The 17,738-nt window shown below is 35.0% G+C and overlaps 1 protein-coding gene across 1 annotated transcript; it reads right to left on the bottom strand.

Moving 5' to 3' along the window:
• Positions 1-1,157: 1,157 nt before the first annotated feature.
• LOC132274930 (DEAD-box ATP-dependent RNA helicase 13) lies at positions 1,158-16,797 on the bottom strand. The gene is made up of 15 exons (XM_059776296.1): positions 16,474-16,797; positions 15,931-16,203; positions 15,061-15,233; positions 14,784-14,978; positions 13,385-13,561; positions 9,666-10,054; positions 8,406-8,586; positions 7,262-7,384; positions 7,033-7,149; positions 5,966-6,070; positions 4,507-4,647; positions 4,347-4,412; positions 2,962-3,117; positions 1,702-1,783; positions 1,158-1,586 (listed from the first exon to the last, which is right to left on the bottom strand). The coding sequence occupies exons 1-15, from the start codon at positions 16,634-16,636 to the stop codon at positions 1,531-1,533; spliced, it is 2,397 nt and encodes a 798-aa protein (XP_059632279.1). The 5' UTR covers positions 16,637-16,797; the 3' UTR covers positions 1,158-1,530.
• Between the last annotated feature and the right edge of the window lie 941 nt (positions 16,798-17,738).

The raw sequence follows: 17,738 nt of genomic DNA on the forward strand, positions 1-17,738 counted from the left end.
TTTTGCCTCTTTCGATAAAGAGGCTCACCTCATCATTTTTCTAATCCAATACTAAGGCGTTGGTCATCATGTGAGCTACATCACGTCCCATATATATATATATATATTCTTCATAAATTTGGTAATTGACTTATATTTGCTGAGCAATATATATATATATAAATTTATTTATTATGTTATCCATCTGTAACTGATAGGTGGAGGGTTAGTAAATACCAGAAAGATAACGTGATCTCTTGGAACAAACCCTAGCCACACAACACAACAAAGCTCTTTGGCCACTGCATGATCATGGTGGTTGGCTTTGTCAATACATACTAGTAAAACAGTTCACACTTCAATAAACTAAGTCAAAAGATTAAATTGGTCTGCTTATTATATTGGTCGTACCACCTCGTTTGCGATTCCAATGTCTTGCAAATGGGCGCAAGATTTCAAACCCATAATATATAATGCACACACACGCATACCGACACACACACACACAGACACACACATATACAACGTCTGCAAAACATAGTCATTCAGAATCTTCACATTAATCAACAATTATGAAGGAAAAAAAAAAAAAAAAAACCATTTAAGAACTATTGCCAAGTAGAATTTTAAAAGTTTGAACTACCAAAATGTAAGAATCTGTCCATTAAAGATCTGTCCATTAAATAACCAAATCAATTAGAAATAACAATTATTATAACGAAGTTGACGATGATGAGTGTAGCAATGATGTAAACTAGCGTAGAAAACATTTAACTGAAATAATTAAGGGATAAAAGCAGTTTACGACCTCAAGGGGCAGGATTAACCCTTAATTTGGAATCATTAAGTTCTTATAATTGATGATTATATGCAAATAAGAAGATGTGAAAACACAATAGAATAGTACCAATCATGATATGCTATAAATGAAAGCAAATATCCAATATCACACACTTGCAGTTTCCATATTTAGTTTATTCCATTCCACGTATAAATGAAGCTGACTTTTCATTTAAGAGAGATTAATAGTTTCCAATTTGAGCACAGATATCCTAAAACTGTTCAAATGTCAACTGTGAAAAATCCGGAAACACACTAAATCAGGCAAACAAGTGATGCCACACTTGAAATCAGCAGCTGAATGAAAGTCAAAATAAACCCACCAATCACAGGAAAAGTTCACTATGAACTTGACAATGACCACCCTCACATTTGTGTTTTTTTGTTTAATGACAGTTGGCAGAAGGAAAATATATATCATACATTGTGATGAAAATCATTGACAAGTTGAAGTATAGTTGATGAGGGCTATAGTCATGGTCATGCCTTTATATGGAAAAGTCAAAAACAATGAATCAAAATTTGATGCTAGATCCATCTGTGCAAAACTAGTTTGTATGTTATATGATGAAAACAGAATAATACACGCAACCAATATCTGCCATCAAAATTTATGACTTTTAAGTTTGTGACCTGTCCACGAAAATATTCGACGTAAGGATGTTGGCTTCATATTCCCGTGTGACTTTGGTTTGATTCTCTTGATTCATTCTACTCGCTTCCCCCTTTCAACATTTTTTTCTGCTTTCTCCGTTGATCACGAAAACCTGGCACAGGTATACAAATAATCAGAAGAATTCTCCCATTGGGAGAGGGAAAATGGCTATATTTTGTTGAGGGTGGGGCGAAGAAACAAAGAGAACAAGAGAAGTGAAGAATTACGATTTTTCTCCTCTTTCCTCTTTCTCCTTAAATTGTCTGTATTTCTTCGTTTTTCTGCAATCCCTTTTAGATTCATGCTCACCTGAGGATATATGGGAGCAACAATGTAAAGTTGAACGTTAAAACAAAAGAAAATACCTGATATACATAAATTCTAGATGTGAAATAAGAGGGGAGAAAGATTAAGATTTCATTTTACAAGCAATAGTTGCACATTTCAATGTATCAAGGATATAGTTACCAACTCCAGAAAAAACTAAGATGCCAGGAAACTTGAATCTCAATCCTACAGTATACGAAGAAAGCATAAGTTCAAGTTGAACACAACTTCGGTGAAACTAGAATTGAACATGAGGATGATGAGTTATACGGATCTTTGCAACCAAACTAGGGAAGCATAACAGAAGAAAGAAACTACTCATTGCCATTTTTATTTTTATTTTCTTTTCCTGCTGCTAATAAAATAAGATAAAATAAAAATAAATGAAAGCAGGGATCATAATCCGTTTAAAATATTATATACAGCATAAACACAACAACTATATATATTCCAGTACTTCACTATACATCGGTGATTGTCCGATGATGCCTAGGACAGAAAATGTAAATTTCTAGAGTTAAAAATAAACCTAGCTCCAAGAACTAACTACTACACTGGTTAGAGAAATTGAATGTTTTATATAGAGGGAAACAGAAAAGGGAAGTTGTTGCAGGAAATTCCCAGTTCCTTTATTGCTCAGAGTACCGAATACTGGTTCTTTGTTAAAAAACATAGTTTGTTACTCTCAGAAGAAAAGAAAAATTATTCCAATTTTTTGTCATAAGTAATGGTGGAAAACCAAACATTCCATGTACACTATTTCATACTAACAATATGTATTAGTGAAACAGTACCCACATACCTGTAAAACAATATATTTCGATACTTAATACCACCAACTACATTCATATACTTGATTTCATTTTCCATCGAAACAGGAACCAAAAATCATTAAAAAAAACTTAGAATTCTTGAAATAATCATCCTAATCCACTCCTAATAGACTAGATCTAAACAATGGTAGCTGCTGCAATTACATAAACATGCACCAATATTTAGGCATAAGGAGTCTGTATTTCAGACACTAATGCATATAATTACACCAAATAAAGCACTAATTAGTGTTGTAGTAAAAGCTCAGACCATGTAGGAATAACCACTTTGTACAAAAAATTAAAAGCTAAAGTAATAAACACACAGGAAATATTCTCAAGCATTACCTCATGGCCAGCACTCCTGAGTGCCTGCAGCGGTTCTACACAATCCTGACCAATAACCAACAAATTTCTTCTTTTATCTCCTGAATTCCCAAAGTCACCACGTTCCTGCCTAGCTAATTCTTCAAATTGGTGTTGGAGGGGGGGTGAAACACCAGCCTGAGAAAGACAAAAGTCAACAATTGAAATCATTATACACATAGCAGATACATCTTTCTTGGAGTAAAGTTGAGGATAAACCCACATCATTTCCACTAGTACATGCATTAGTTAAGTATCAGCAAGTATCATCAATCATCTGCCAGTTGTATTTCAAACCATAGGAGTAGGAGATAAGTTAGCATCCCCCATCCTCTCCCCAAAACACACACACCAAAGCACTAAAATAGGATCTCATATGAGAGCCTTCATAGGTGCTCAGTTTTACAGAACACTTAAATCATATAAAAGTAACTATAGACAGAAAAAAACATCATGACTTGTCCAATCCCTGTTTATGGTTATCAGCAAGACCCAGGGAGCTCCTTGTGCTCATGCACCGAAGCAACAATCTCTAGGTCACATTGTGGTGTTTAAAAGGATCCTAGGGTTTTGTGGTTTGACATTTGAAACTAGAGGTCCACAGAGGTGCATCCCAACTGCTACCCACATCTTAAACAGTCTTAGAGAGAGATGCCAAATAACTAGAGGAACGCGTTTTAGAACCTTTGCATGCTCCTCAGTTTTCCATGTGCTCATGCATTTTCTCCTTTGCCTTGCCAGCATCTTTGAGGCATGTATGCCAGGTAATACCAGTAATCCTCGGTACATCAGACTATTATAAATTTACACAACAAAAAATTTCAATTTTTATAACTGAAAATTGTGTCCTACATCTAAGACAGATGAAAATTCCCTTAATCTAACATGAGTTATTTAATTTAAATTCTAATTGACTATATCTCTTAATAACATTATATTATACTACTCAATAACTTTAGCATATTATGCAATTAAATTTGTTTAATTGCCAAATGTGCCTACATACCCTATTACCCATATTCAACTTCTAGAACCATTCAAGTCATAATCCTGTATCATAGGATATGGGATTTAGAGAGGTTTGACACTTAAACCTGCACGCAACACACGTATGAGATACAAATGCACAACATACACAGCTATACACTACAATTTATGATCAATGCTCTCATCTTACTTTCAGTCTCACTCCTGCCTTCACTATTGCTCTCACTCTGCTTAATGTCTACTTAACAATAAAATTTAAAATTAAGCATAGGCGATCTAACGTATTTAAATAGTACATAAATGGAAAAGAGAGAAATAAACCCACAATATAGAGAAGTCATCCATGTCAACTGTCAACAAAAGAGGAAAAAAGTAATTACCCCTGCCAAAAAGCGCCGCGAAAATGTTTTTGGTTGCAATGGCCGTGAAAGCAGCATATTAAGCTCCTGCAGTTTCAAATGTAATGAAAAATTCGGAGGCTGACAAACTATCCGATTACAACTATGTGAAAAATTATACAGATTACAACAATGTGGAAACCTGCTGCAGATTCTTTAAATGAATGGAACTAGCTTTATTATGCTTATGGTTGTTTACTCTTTCCTCCTCACTGTCATTATCCTCCATTACGAATTCTACTGATTCAGCATTTCTTTCCAACCAGCTTTTCTTCGCCTTATCCTTTAAAAGAAAAAAATTAAAAATAAATAAAATAGGGGGCGGGGGGCATAATTTAAGAACCAATCAAAACAGCATCGCAAGAATCTAAACCTTAAATCACAAATATAACAATACAATGCATTGATAGTTTAGTAAAAACTTCCATAACTATAATTGATAACATCTTTTAGAGAGTGATGGGTATTTGAAGATGAATATCAGACTTTGTAGGGTTGGAGTGGTTTATGTAACCAAAAGCGGATTCAGCAAATAAAATAGAAGAAATATGATGAATGTACAGAAATACCTAATGTAAACGATGATTGTGAAAACCATGAACATTTAAACAACTTAACGATAACTCTAAACACAACAATATTTGGACTGTACAACCCATTTTGGAAAAAATGAGATGAGGCACCAAATGTCGGTCGGCTATAGATGCATCAGATGCCAGTATATGGCCAATTATAGATATCAAACAATAGGACTAACCTCATTGCACGGCACGGCACTGCCATTAACCGAGAATCAGAGCAGTCTTCAACACAATGTAACAACAGATAAGTCAGTTGCTCTCCCCCCAGATAAACCAAACAACCATCACCAAAGCATTCCTTTCGAAAGCAAACTCTACTAAAGACGCGAAATCCCAAAAGAGAACTTAAAAAGCTTATGCAACCCTTGCTCTTTTTCTCCTTCAATGCATACATTTTTCATCTTAATCTCTGTGTGTGTGTGTGTGTGTGTGTGTGAGAGAGAGAGAGAGAGAGAGGGAATACAACTGTAAGATAATCCTTGTATATCTGGAATGGGCAGTACAAAAACTTTGAAACTGGTCCATTATATCTCTTTGTGACCAAGAAAACCCACCATTTATTGTGGTGCGTCGGGTACTAACGTAAAAAGAAATATCCTAGGGTCCTCACTTTTGCAGAAGCTATGTAGACAACTAAACATTAGTTTTACCTGTTTCATGGAACATCAATCTGCAATCAGTGTCAACAACTCTACAATCAATTAACAATAGTGCTGAGTCTGACGACACTCAATGAGTTGAAACACGTGGTGGTTAATGCAGAAGTTGCTTTACTAAATTTAAACTTCAAAGTGATAATGCATGTTGAAAGTAGACAGGCAATATGACTTCAACAAACAAAACCAATATTCACAGTTCTGCATATCCATGCTGAAACGTGCATAAATAAAAAAATCTCAGAATAAAGAAATACATCACATCAGCACGTCCAAAAACACAGACGGTGACAAAACTACATATAAGAACTCAGTTTTAGGTCTGTACATAACAAGAACATACACATATAACAGGTATTATTACCTGGGATTCCTTCCGCAGAATCTTGTCAATTTGACGTGCAAGAGATAATCGTTTTGCAACCTCTGGCATGTATGACATCTCTACAGGAAACCGCCGAAAACTTTCCTGGGTATAAAAGCAAAGGTATCATGCATTTTAGTGAACAATGTTACACTATTATATACTTCATTAAAAGTACTTGATTGAAGTCGCCCCTCCACTCCCTGTTAAAAGGAAAAAGAAAAAGTCCAAAGTCTAAAAAATTAGCTTCTATAACTCTGTTGGAATGACATGGAAGGTGTTGACAAGACCGGCAGTCATTTTTCCATCTGATGAAAACAATGAATAAAATGGACAACAAACTGAATTTCACTGAAATATGTTTGCGGATAAATTTTTTTAAAAGAAAGTCGCCACATAGCTTAGGTGGCATTGGCAAGGCATGTTTTGGCAGTTAATCCACGTGAATAGATTCATTGTCAGCTTGACAGTGTGTTCACTAGGAATGAAAATTTGACCCGAGAAACATTCCACCACTAATGTGACGAGGTATCAAACAAGTAAAATAACTATCTGGATAAAAACTTGTAACTCAATTTAGGTTGTTCAAGAGGAGAGCTTTGCACACCCTGCTCTGGACCATGGTGGTTAAAAAGTGCTGCATTGATCCTGCTCACACAACAAATCTCAGGAAGGTAGAGTTCTATTGAATCTTCAAAGAACTGCAGGAACTTTGGAACTCGGTCTTGTCATTCGCTCTACTGATCCTACTCTACAGTCAGTCATAGAATGTTATTCTTATATTCTTTCTAGATAAATTAGGAAACAGATCCATCAAATATCATAAAACAAATATCAAGACCTAGCTAAATGTCCTATACATGACAATTATGTCAAAAATTTCTTTGAATTTTAACTTTACAATAATTCTTCAAGACTGTTTTGAAAGACACAACTACTTTAACATCTGTTTCAGGAGATTTGATTCCTTATTTTAACCAATAGAAGTACAACAATTTTTTTTTTTTGGGTTAGTTAGTTGACAAAAATTTGCTAGAAAAGCACTACTAACTTGACAAGGGTATTACCTTTGAAAATGATTTGCACAAAGTGGCAAATTTTGATCTATCGTTTGGACAGATTAAAGCAACACTGCACCCATCAGCAGAGGCTCTAGCAGTTCTTCCACTTCTATGAACGTAAACCTGCCAGTGTAAATATTTTCAGTCCACAAACTGCATGAACCTTAATAAAACCACAGAAGAAAAAACAATGAACCGATTTTAATTAGTTAGAAGTCAAACTGATACAGTTTACCTCAGCCGAATGTGGAAGTTGATAGTGAACTACAGTTCGAACACCAGGAATATCTAGTCCTCTTGCTGCAACATCAGTGGCAACAAGTATACTATGTTCATTCCCGCGAAAACGGTCAATTGCCTGTGTCAAATAGAAGATTGTAAAGAAAAGGTAGGACGAGCAAAATATTTGTGTGGGGGTGGAGGATTATATCATCCACAAAAAGAAGATAACGTAATTGCCATAAAATAATCAAATCAATCGGGCTTAGGGCCTTAGGCTATATGTTAAGTCTCCTTTCTTCTTTAACCTAATCACTTTTATTCCTTATCTGACTAAATACCCTCAAATAGGCATTTGATTATTAGAATTCAGTTGAAAATGGAGGTTTCGAGACGGTTTGCGTGAAATAATAATGGTTATATTTGTCTTCAGTCTTCCCTTCCCAGCACTTCGTGTCGGTGGGACATGTATTAGGTAATGCACTTTTATCTATGTTGTTAAGAAAAATAAAATTGAAGAGATAAATTAAGCATGAACAACACAAGAAAATAATGGTTCAGCCACTATGGCCTACATCAACGGCAGAAGAAAATTTTATAGTAAGACCTTATAGACTATAGTTCCATAATTGTGAGGCTGTCCTATTATTTTGTTTCATTGTTATTCTTTTTGCAAACTATGATCATATTATTTGCATCTTTTATTCATATATTAATTAAACATAATTTTAATTTAAGCAACACTATAATATTGAAACCAATTTCAATGAGTCCATAAATGCGCATCAACAGACAACATTCTCCAAGGTAGATCCTCTTTACACTGCAGGCCAGACAAATTCTTGGAGAACGAGATAACGTGAAGTAATTAAACAACAGCAGCTACAATAGCAGGGTCTTAGGCACAAATTTCCTAGAAATAAATAAAGAAATAACAAACTAAAGACCGAAAAATACACTAATTCAAAGTTAAATACTGCTATAGGAACTGTACCGCAAGCACCATAGCTAAGAATCCCAAAGGACACCAACCTTTTGGGCATATAGCAAAATTTATTATCATAAGTTCATAACAGCCATCTCATGGGCAAAGATTTTTATGCCCAAATAACTATATTTGCAAAAGAAGAAATGCAAAAAATAAAGAAATAAAAACAAACCTTCAATCGCGCTCGCTGCTGCATCTGAGCATGAAGAGTCCACACATTGATGCCAACAATGCGCAAAAGAGAAGAAATATGGCGCAAAGCCGCAATTGATGTACAGAAAACAATTGTGCGACCTTGTCCATGAACACTCAATATATAATACAAATAGGCATCTTTGTCTTCGTCCCTGCATCTGCAATCCATTCTGTGTGAGAATTTTTTTTTTTTTTTTTTAAGGAGAGGAGGATATAAGAGAAAATGATAACAAGCCAGAAACTAAGAGTAACAGTAAGGGCATGTATATATGTGAGCAACTAGTATTATATGACAAATTTTAACAGGATTGCCTCAATATATAGATAACATAAGAAACAGGTATATTAGTGAAAAAATGTCTTGAAAAATGCAATTTCGATCACAGGAAGCAAGAGTAGCAGATTGTGTCGAGACCCAGCATCAGGGATGTACAAAAAGGGAAGCAGCTGAATTCGTATAGGCTACATATTTTAGTTGAAGATAGAATACAAACAGATTCACCACTTCCAAAGATGAATGAATAGCATATCAGGCAAGAACTTACCAAGAGTAACACTACTCTCACCTCCTTAGTAGAATTTAGGACATGATAAAAGCACAATTCATGAGCCATTGGTCAGTGAAATACAAGCAATAGCATGTGCATAATCATAAGCAGGTAGAGATGCCGAAGCAAATTGAATGTCCTATTACATGTCACATTTTTAAGCCACCAATATCTTTGCTTTGAGAAGCAAGAATGAAACATAGCAATAAAAGGTGAGACGAGGTAAACAACGTACCTATGGTCAACAACCTTTATCTTAGAAGGCAACATACATATGAATTTAACAATTAAATGTTTCAGAAATTCAAGCTATTTAGCCGTTCAATTTAAAGGTAAAACACAAAGAATTCTCTACAAGTTTGTAAGGGAAGCATATAATTTCTTATATGGGAAATAACATTTATCAGAAGTTAAATCCAAAAGGAACAGGATACCTACCGGGAAAGAAAAACAACAAAAACAAAAAAGGTGTTTAGTGCACAGGGAAAACAAAGTCCAAATCATTTAGACATTGTTATGCAGGAGATGCATATCAAAGAATTCATTCACGAGAGGGAAAAAAATGTTCATATCAAACAATTTAACAACAGAAAAATGAATTAAAGTATATCTTCTAATGGCCAAATACAAAAGAATTCTGTAACTAGAATTCTCCATATTTCAGGGGCTAGAAAAGGGAAAATACATACTCAATGAATGATTCCTCAAGTCTATCTGCCATAATTGACGCATTTGTCAGATCGATAACAGCAGCATTTGCTCTCATTCCTGCTCGCTGAGAGAGAGTTTCCATAGAATTGAATCCATCGTTCTCAGACTGCTTCAATTTTAGTGCTCCTCGCTTTAGCTTCTTACGGAAATCATCAGATAGCGCTATAGTTGCTGAAAACACAAAGGTTTGCCTCTTCTTTCTTTGTAAGCTTGAAACTGTCCTACAATTCTGAGTGTTCTGAGGATTCCCTTCAATTGAGCCACTAGTCACTGGAAGCATGTCAATAATGGACTGCAACTCATGAAAATGACCATTTTCTATCATTCGATCGGCCTCATCCAGAATGAAGAAAGATAATGAATGTAACTGCAAAAGTAAAAATGTGAATCAAAAAATCATTCTGGTCAATTTGATGTCAAGTGATAAAGGACTTGAAGGTAGGTGACAGCACCTTCACAAGTTTTCCGAAAGATATCAAAGGATTTCCAAGGGCATGTTAGATTTGAGGATGAAGAAAAAAGATCAGAGCAGAAATTCAGTTCAGCTTGTATGAACCAAATGATGTTGGAATTATGGATAACAGTTGTTGAATGAGAATAGTTGTAGTGAAATTGGCTGAAATATGGAGCATGCTAACTAGGGTTGTAAGTGAACCAAGCTTTCGGCGAACAGCTCAAGCTCGACTTGCTACGGGCTCAATTCGTTTGATTAATAAACAAATCAAGCTCAAATAAAATTCTTAGGCTCGTTTATCAAACGAGCCAATCTAAAACACCTCTCTACTCTGCTTGTTTGTTCATAAACGTCTTCATGAACAAGCTCGTTTAAAGGCTCGTTTTGAGCTTGTAATATACACACACACACACACACACACATATACAATATACACTTTCTTTTGAGTCCATGTTATACTAGATCAGGCCACATAAAAAGGCCCAGGCCCACCTAAATATATAATGATCAGTCAGCTCCTGGCCCAAAAAATAAAATACATAACATAATTTCTCTCTCCTTTAAAGAATAAAATCCAACCCTTTACCATTTTAAAACAAGCTCATATGCCCCTAAAATATAATCCTGCTCTTTCCATATCAACTCTTGAGAGAACCCTAGCTGTCAGAAGACTCATAACAACAGCCCTAGCTACCAGCGGCAGAAAGGTCAACATGCACCGATCGGCAACAACAACTGCAGCAACTCCATTACCCAAGGCGAAGAAGTTCTATCTCTCATCTGAAACTAATCTCAGCTTCTCTTTTGATATCAACGGTGGAATTCGATTTTATTTTCTTTTAATGCATAAAGAGGTCGAAGACGGTGGAAATCGAAAATCAAGTGATTCTTCTTCAACCACTTAGGTACCTGTGTGCGTGTGTATATCTATATATGTGGATTGTGTAGGTTGTATTATTGTATATATTGATGATTTGCGAGCTTGTCGAGCCGAGCTTGACCATGATTGAGCTAGAACACCTACAGAGATATGTCGAAACGAGCCCGAACACCTCCAAGCTCGACTCGACTCAGCTCGGCTCATTTGCAGCCCTAATGCTAACACTGGCAAAAAGTGGAAGATGATAAAGAAGGGAGAACTGCTTCAGTAACAGTGGTGATAAATAAGGTGATTTGAGACAATAGATGTGTTGGCAGTGGTGCTTGACTGGTAGAAAGTTGTGGTGACTGTAGATTGGTTGGACCGTGGAGCTGGCAACGAGCATGGATGAGGATGGAGAACAGTGGGAAGGAGAGGAGACTAGGGTGGTGGTGAGGTCACTATGGCAGCAGAGTAAATATTAACGGTGGAATTGGGGCAGCAATCTTATGATAGACACTGTGCTTAGGAGAAAAATAGAATGTTGGAGGTGGTGAAAGTGGCAGGGCACATACTGAAGCTTAAATTTAAAGAACCACCAGATACAATATAGGTCCAACAGAAGCCCGAATCAAAGAACAAAATTGTTTATTAAGATTTAGGATATAATAGCTATATTGTTATACGCCAGTTACAAGTCGTTAAAATCATATAAAATTCTCTAATTCAACTTCATTGCACAAAATAGTCACATATAACTAGATGATCAGTATATGTTGGTGCCAAGTAAAAAAAAATAAAAATAAAAATAAAAATAAAAACACCTATAGCACCTTTTTAGTCTTTCAATCTCACTCTTTATCACTTTATCCCTGGTTTTAACCCCTAACTTCGAACTTGTTGAACTAAGAATTTCAACCAACATCTAGCTTCTTTAGGTGATCAGTAGTAGGATTCCTATTAAGCTCCACTCTTCAATCATTCATTGTCTATTTTTTATCCTTGCCATAAATGAACACCAAGCTTTTAATCATCCTAGCTTTATTATTTTAAGAAGGCTATCTATGTATATATCACTGTGGAGGGAAAATAATGTTTTTGCACATAAAATCACAAACCTTGAAAATTGCAATTCACATACTTACTCAAGAGGACATCGTTATTTTATGATTAAATCTAAAATGTGGTGCTATAATTTTTCATAACGATCCTTTTTAGGGTAACTTTCTGAAATGGTACACCTATTGTTATGTAAAATTCCTCAGAATGTATTCAACCAAAACGTGTTTGTCAACTTTTAATCTGAACAATGTATAGCAAGTATTGGGCTACAATGCTCACAAATGTGTGTTGAATGTCTACACAGCCAATGCATTAATTTGGTCTATTTACAAAGATATAGAGAGCCGCTTTCAACAAATCAACGAATAACCTCAATTGCCAATTTATCAACATGGAGATTGAACATATTTCTTCAAGTTCTACCTATGAGATGTACTAAAGCACGTTATTGCACATAGGACTAAGAAATACATTACAATTAAATTACAAGAGTTAGATATGTAATATTTTTCCCACGTAATTAAAAGGTAGTAACATTTGTTCTTAATTTGAATTGTCGACCTCTAAGCTTTTGAGGGCATTCATGTACCAAGGTTTGTTTAATAGAGTGGTTACACTTTCTAACATAAAGAGGTCACTCTGATTCATAATATGGATTTGTTTTTCCAATGTGATATAGAGCAAGTGAAGAACAGAAGATAGGGATTTCGTAGGGAACATGCTTGGACTCGTGTAATCATGTTTAGGGTTCAAGTGTTTGACAGTCTTATTTTATTATGTTGCTGGAGTGGTAATTTGAAACAGTGTTCGCGTTTAGCAGTAGTAATGGCCCATATGAGTCAAGTTATGATGATGGATCTTCATAAGATGCATGCAACAGAATAACCAATGATTGAGTCATTAAGATGTTCAAGATAATAACAATAAAAAACACAGTAATTTCATAATAATACGGATATATGTGCTCTCTTATGTCCAATGCACACAACACAATAAACATTAAAATTGACTGCTAATGAAATGGTTACATCATACATAAACTCACTGTATCCGTTTAGCAGTAGTAATGGCCCATATGAGTCAAGTTATAATGATGGATCCTCATAAGATGCACGCAACAGAATAACCAACGATTAAGTCATTAAGATGTTCAAGATAATAACAATAAAAAGCACAGTAATTTCATAATAATATGGATATATGTGCTCTCTTATGTCCAATGCACACAACACAATAAAAATTAAAATTGACTGCTAATGAAATGGTTACATCATACATAAACTCACTGTATCCTCCAATCAGAAACATGCAACAGTACTAACCTCAACAAGATGGATTTCTCCACCAGACATAAGTTCCCATAGTCTTCCTGGAGTTCCAACAACAATCTCAGGCCTTGCTTTCAGAATTCTTTCCTGTTTTTCAGTTGACATCCCACCAACAATAGGAACCACCTTTACATTGGTACCCTTAGCTACTTCCTTGAGATGATCAGTGACCTGGAAAAGAAAAATAAAGAAACCAACATTAAAGATAAAAGCCAATAACCAGGATATCATAAAAATAAACAGCTACTCTGGAAAGCCAAGAAGTGGACCCGCAAATTCTGTAGAATCAGCCTAGCAAGGGCATCAAATGGCAATGGAAAGTTCTTGAAGGGAAATGGAAAGTTCTCTGATTGAACAATGAAGGGTATTGGTCGAAGGGCACCAAGACTCAAGGAAAGTTTTGAGCACGGATTTTTTTTTTTTTTTATCTCACGGATGAGGAAATATGGGTTAATTACTTGGACTTTTTCCAGATAACCTTTTCTTTTTAGACACTAATCACAATGTTAGCAGCCAAATTTCAGCTAGCTCTTAGATCACGACTGACCTATTCTTTAAGTTTTCCAAACAACCCCCAGAGATGATACTACAGCAACTTCCACTCTACTGTCTAAGCGAAACAATATGCTACAGTAGTTTCCTTCTATTAATAGTACCAACCAATTATGAAGAAATATATATATATATATATATATATGGTACCAACTCAAAATATCATGTCATCAAACACATGATTGCTGCAGCAAACCCGTTTTTGCCACTTCCTAAAAGTGAACTGCTAAATTTAACCAGACTGAAAATCAACTGGCCTAAATTTGAGTTTCAAAACAGTACCAAGGGGTAATACAAAACCAGTCTACACTACTCACACAAATTATGTGAAATATATTTTCTCATAGTAAAAAAACATATAGGCTCACCACTAGACAAAGAAAAACAATAAAAATAGAAGGAAAAAAAATCAAAGAAGTCATGTCACTTAGGTGATACAATAGCAACCTCCACTCTACTGTTTAAGTGAAACAATACGCTCCAGTTGTTTCCTTCCTATTAAATAGTACCAACTGCAAAATATCATGTGACCAAGCACCATGATTGCTGCAGCAAACCCTTTTTTGCCACTTCCAAAAAGTGACCAGCCAAATTTAGCCAGACTGAAAATCAACTGGCCGAAAATTGAGTTTCAAAACAATGCCAAGAGGTAATACAAAACCAACCAACAGTACTCACACAAATTATGTGAAATATATTTTCTCATAGTCAAAAACAATATACACTCACCAATCGACAAACAAAAACAAAAAATATAGAAAGAAAAAAAAAAAAATCAAATAAGCCATGTCACTTAGGTGCAGCCAGTAAAAGAAGAAACCAATAAAGCAAATATGATTACCTGAATTGCAAGCTCTCTTGTAGGAGTTAAAATGAGAGCCCGTAGAAAACATTTGGGAAAATTTTTATCAACCGCCTCATCCTTTTCTTCAAGGAGCTCCTCAGCTTTTTCTCGTTCTTCAAGGAGGCGCTGCAAAATGGGCAAACCAAATGCAAGTGTTTTTCCTGATCCTGTCTCTGCAGCACCCACAACATCCTATCACAAAAACTAACCAGGATGAATATCATACCATATGTTTATTACAAAATGCAACACTTCTATTATGAATGAAACCAACCTTTCCTTGATGAGCAGCAGCAGGAATACAAGCTTTCTGTATTGGTGTCGGTTCTTTGAACCCAAGCCTGTATATTGATTTCATAAGTAGCGGGTGGAGCCTTAGTTCACTCCAAGCATAATATTCTGCTTCATCCACTAAATCTCCTTCAACGTCATCCTTAGTATTGCTGACTACACAATTGAAATATCCACAAAGGCAGAAACTTTTTGAGAGTCAAATATAACTCAAGGACAAGGACTATCTCATAAACTTGTTTTAATATAATCATTCCATAATGCCGCATCAACCTATGAATTACTGACCCTGGCAATTCATGGGTAGCCAAACTACTTTTATGTAAAGATAAAAAATTTATATAACTAAATTTAGACCGATCCAAAGACATTTTAGAAGTATCTGAATCATCAGAATACAGAGAGACCAAAACCAACAAAACTTGAAATTAAAAGTGACCAGGAATTGAAAACATTGATAACACGCACATATAGTTTTATATCAAACTGAGTCCAAGACTGAAAAAGTTGATAATATACAGTGTGAACGTAAAGAGATTAAAATGTATACACCTAATTCGACACTGACCCAAAAAAAAAAAAAAAACAATACCAACCCAATGACATGTTCAACAATGAGTTCACTAGTTCAAATTCCAAAGTTCAAACTGTACTAAACTAAATTTACACTCCCCATAATTTTAAAAATTCACCAATATATCAAAAGTACCAATAAACTGATCCAAACCTTCAAAAACTACAGGATTCTAAACAAAACCCAGCAAACAAAATTTTTGTTACGTAGAGAAAACAGAAAAAATATATATACATATATATATATATATATATATATATATATATATAAAATACTGACCAGGAGCTGATTCTGTGTTTTCCCCGGTCTTCTTTGCCTTCTTATTCTTACTCTTCTTTTTCTTCTTCTTTGTTTTCACTTTCTTATCCTCTTCCTCAACCTTTTCTTCATTCCCAGTTTCAGCCTCACCACTAGACTCACCACCTCCATCGCTTCGTTTTCGCTTCTTTGATTTCGTAGCTGGTTTCACTCTTCCTTTCCCAATTTCTTTTTCCGGTTTAGGGATTTCCAAACCGTACTCTGCTTCATCAATCTCTTCAAGCGATAAAAATCCTACATTCATACAAACCATTTTAGAAAATCATCAAAACTGGCAGCATTAAACACCGAAAACCCTAAAACCAGCAGTTCAGTTAACGAGAAAATGCAATAATGTGAAAAAAAGCTCTTCTTTATTATTGTTTTTTATATAAACACGTATTGTACTGTTTGGAAAAACAAAACGACTGATAGCATGAAATTCAAGTTTTTTTCTTTTTCCTTTCCCTTTGTTTTATCGGGAAAGTGATGGAGGAGTTGAAAAAAAAGTGAAAACGAGCGGACCTCCTTCGAGTTCGTTGGAGCCGGCGACGAGAGAGAACGAGTCGTCATTGTTGGAGAGAGATTGGTTCCACTGAAGTGAGTCGATGCGTTCGAGTTGGTCCGATTCTTCTCTGACTCGACGATTCGACCTCTTTGGTTTCTTCTTCAATGGTTGAGAAGCCATGAGCAGAGCTCTGCGATTACACACAGACAGTTTAAGGCGGTTCTGGCCTTCTAGGGCTGCTGTACCATACGGTTCTGCGCATTAACAACTTGTGCAGCGCACAAAACGACTGGTACAAAGGTACTACAGCTTAAGCAAGCATACCAACTCCAAGGTGATAGGGTTAGGGTTCGAATCCTTGCACCACTCCTGGACAAATCATAGTTGCTATTTTTTATTATAATAGCCGAAGAACTACATATTTTTTAAAAATTATTTCATTAATAATAAAAAAATCTCAATTTTTAAGAAGGTACCAAAAAATTAAATAAAATTTTATTTTTAGTTATCTTTTATTTGATGTGATGCACGAAAATTATTAATATACCTTTTGTAGTAAAATTGTAAGGACTTATATTCTATGTACGATATGCTCTTATTTATATGATTTAATTTAATTATTATTAATTTTTTTAATGAGAAAAATACACATTCTTTACAAACTCACATTGTCCATTTGGGATTTAAATCCTCACTATCCATTTTGAAAAATGGATATTGAGTGTATCAGGTGTACGACGAATCAGCTCATTCAAGTCAAACATGTACAACAAGAGTCTGCACATGCACAACAAGTACGACTTAAATGAGTCGGGATCCAATTTGAGATTTTTCTCGAAAGGTAGCGGGAAAGAATTAGAATGTAATAAAAAATATCAATTCATACACAAGAAAATGTTCTCCATTAATTCAAACACTGTACATATGGAATGAAGGATAGACGAAAAGAAAAAACCAAACATTTCACCTAATACTTTTGATCGAAAAATCAATTTGATTTATTTCGTGCCCTTCCAATGGGAATATTTGTCAAATTCTACAGGATCAAACCTACATGATGGAAGCACCCAAAACCTTCTCTATTTTAGGAGATAGACAAGTCCACTAGTACTTTTTTATTTATATAAGTCTAATTAAGAATAGTTAAAATTCCTAATACAAATTTAAATTTTATTTAATATTTTTAAATTATTGCAAGTGTATACTTTTTTATAATTTGACTTATTATTATTATTTTTAATAGTATTTGCTGAATCACTCTACAAGAGAGAACATGAGATAT

The sequence above is a fragment of the Cornus florida genome, unplaced genomic scaffold, assembly GCF_030987335.1.
Source record: "Cornus florida cultivar Cherokee Brave unplaced genomic scaffold, ASM3098733v1 CherokeeBrave_3.0.0_Hap2_Chr09, whole genome shotgun sequence".
Lineage (NCBI taxonomy): Eukaryota > Viridiplantae > Streptophyta > Magnoliopsida > Cornales > Cornaceae > Cornus > Cornus florida.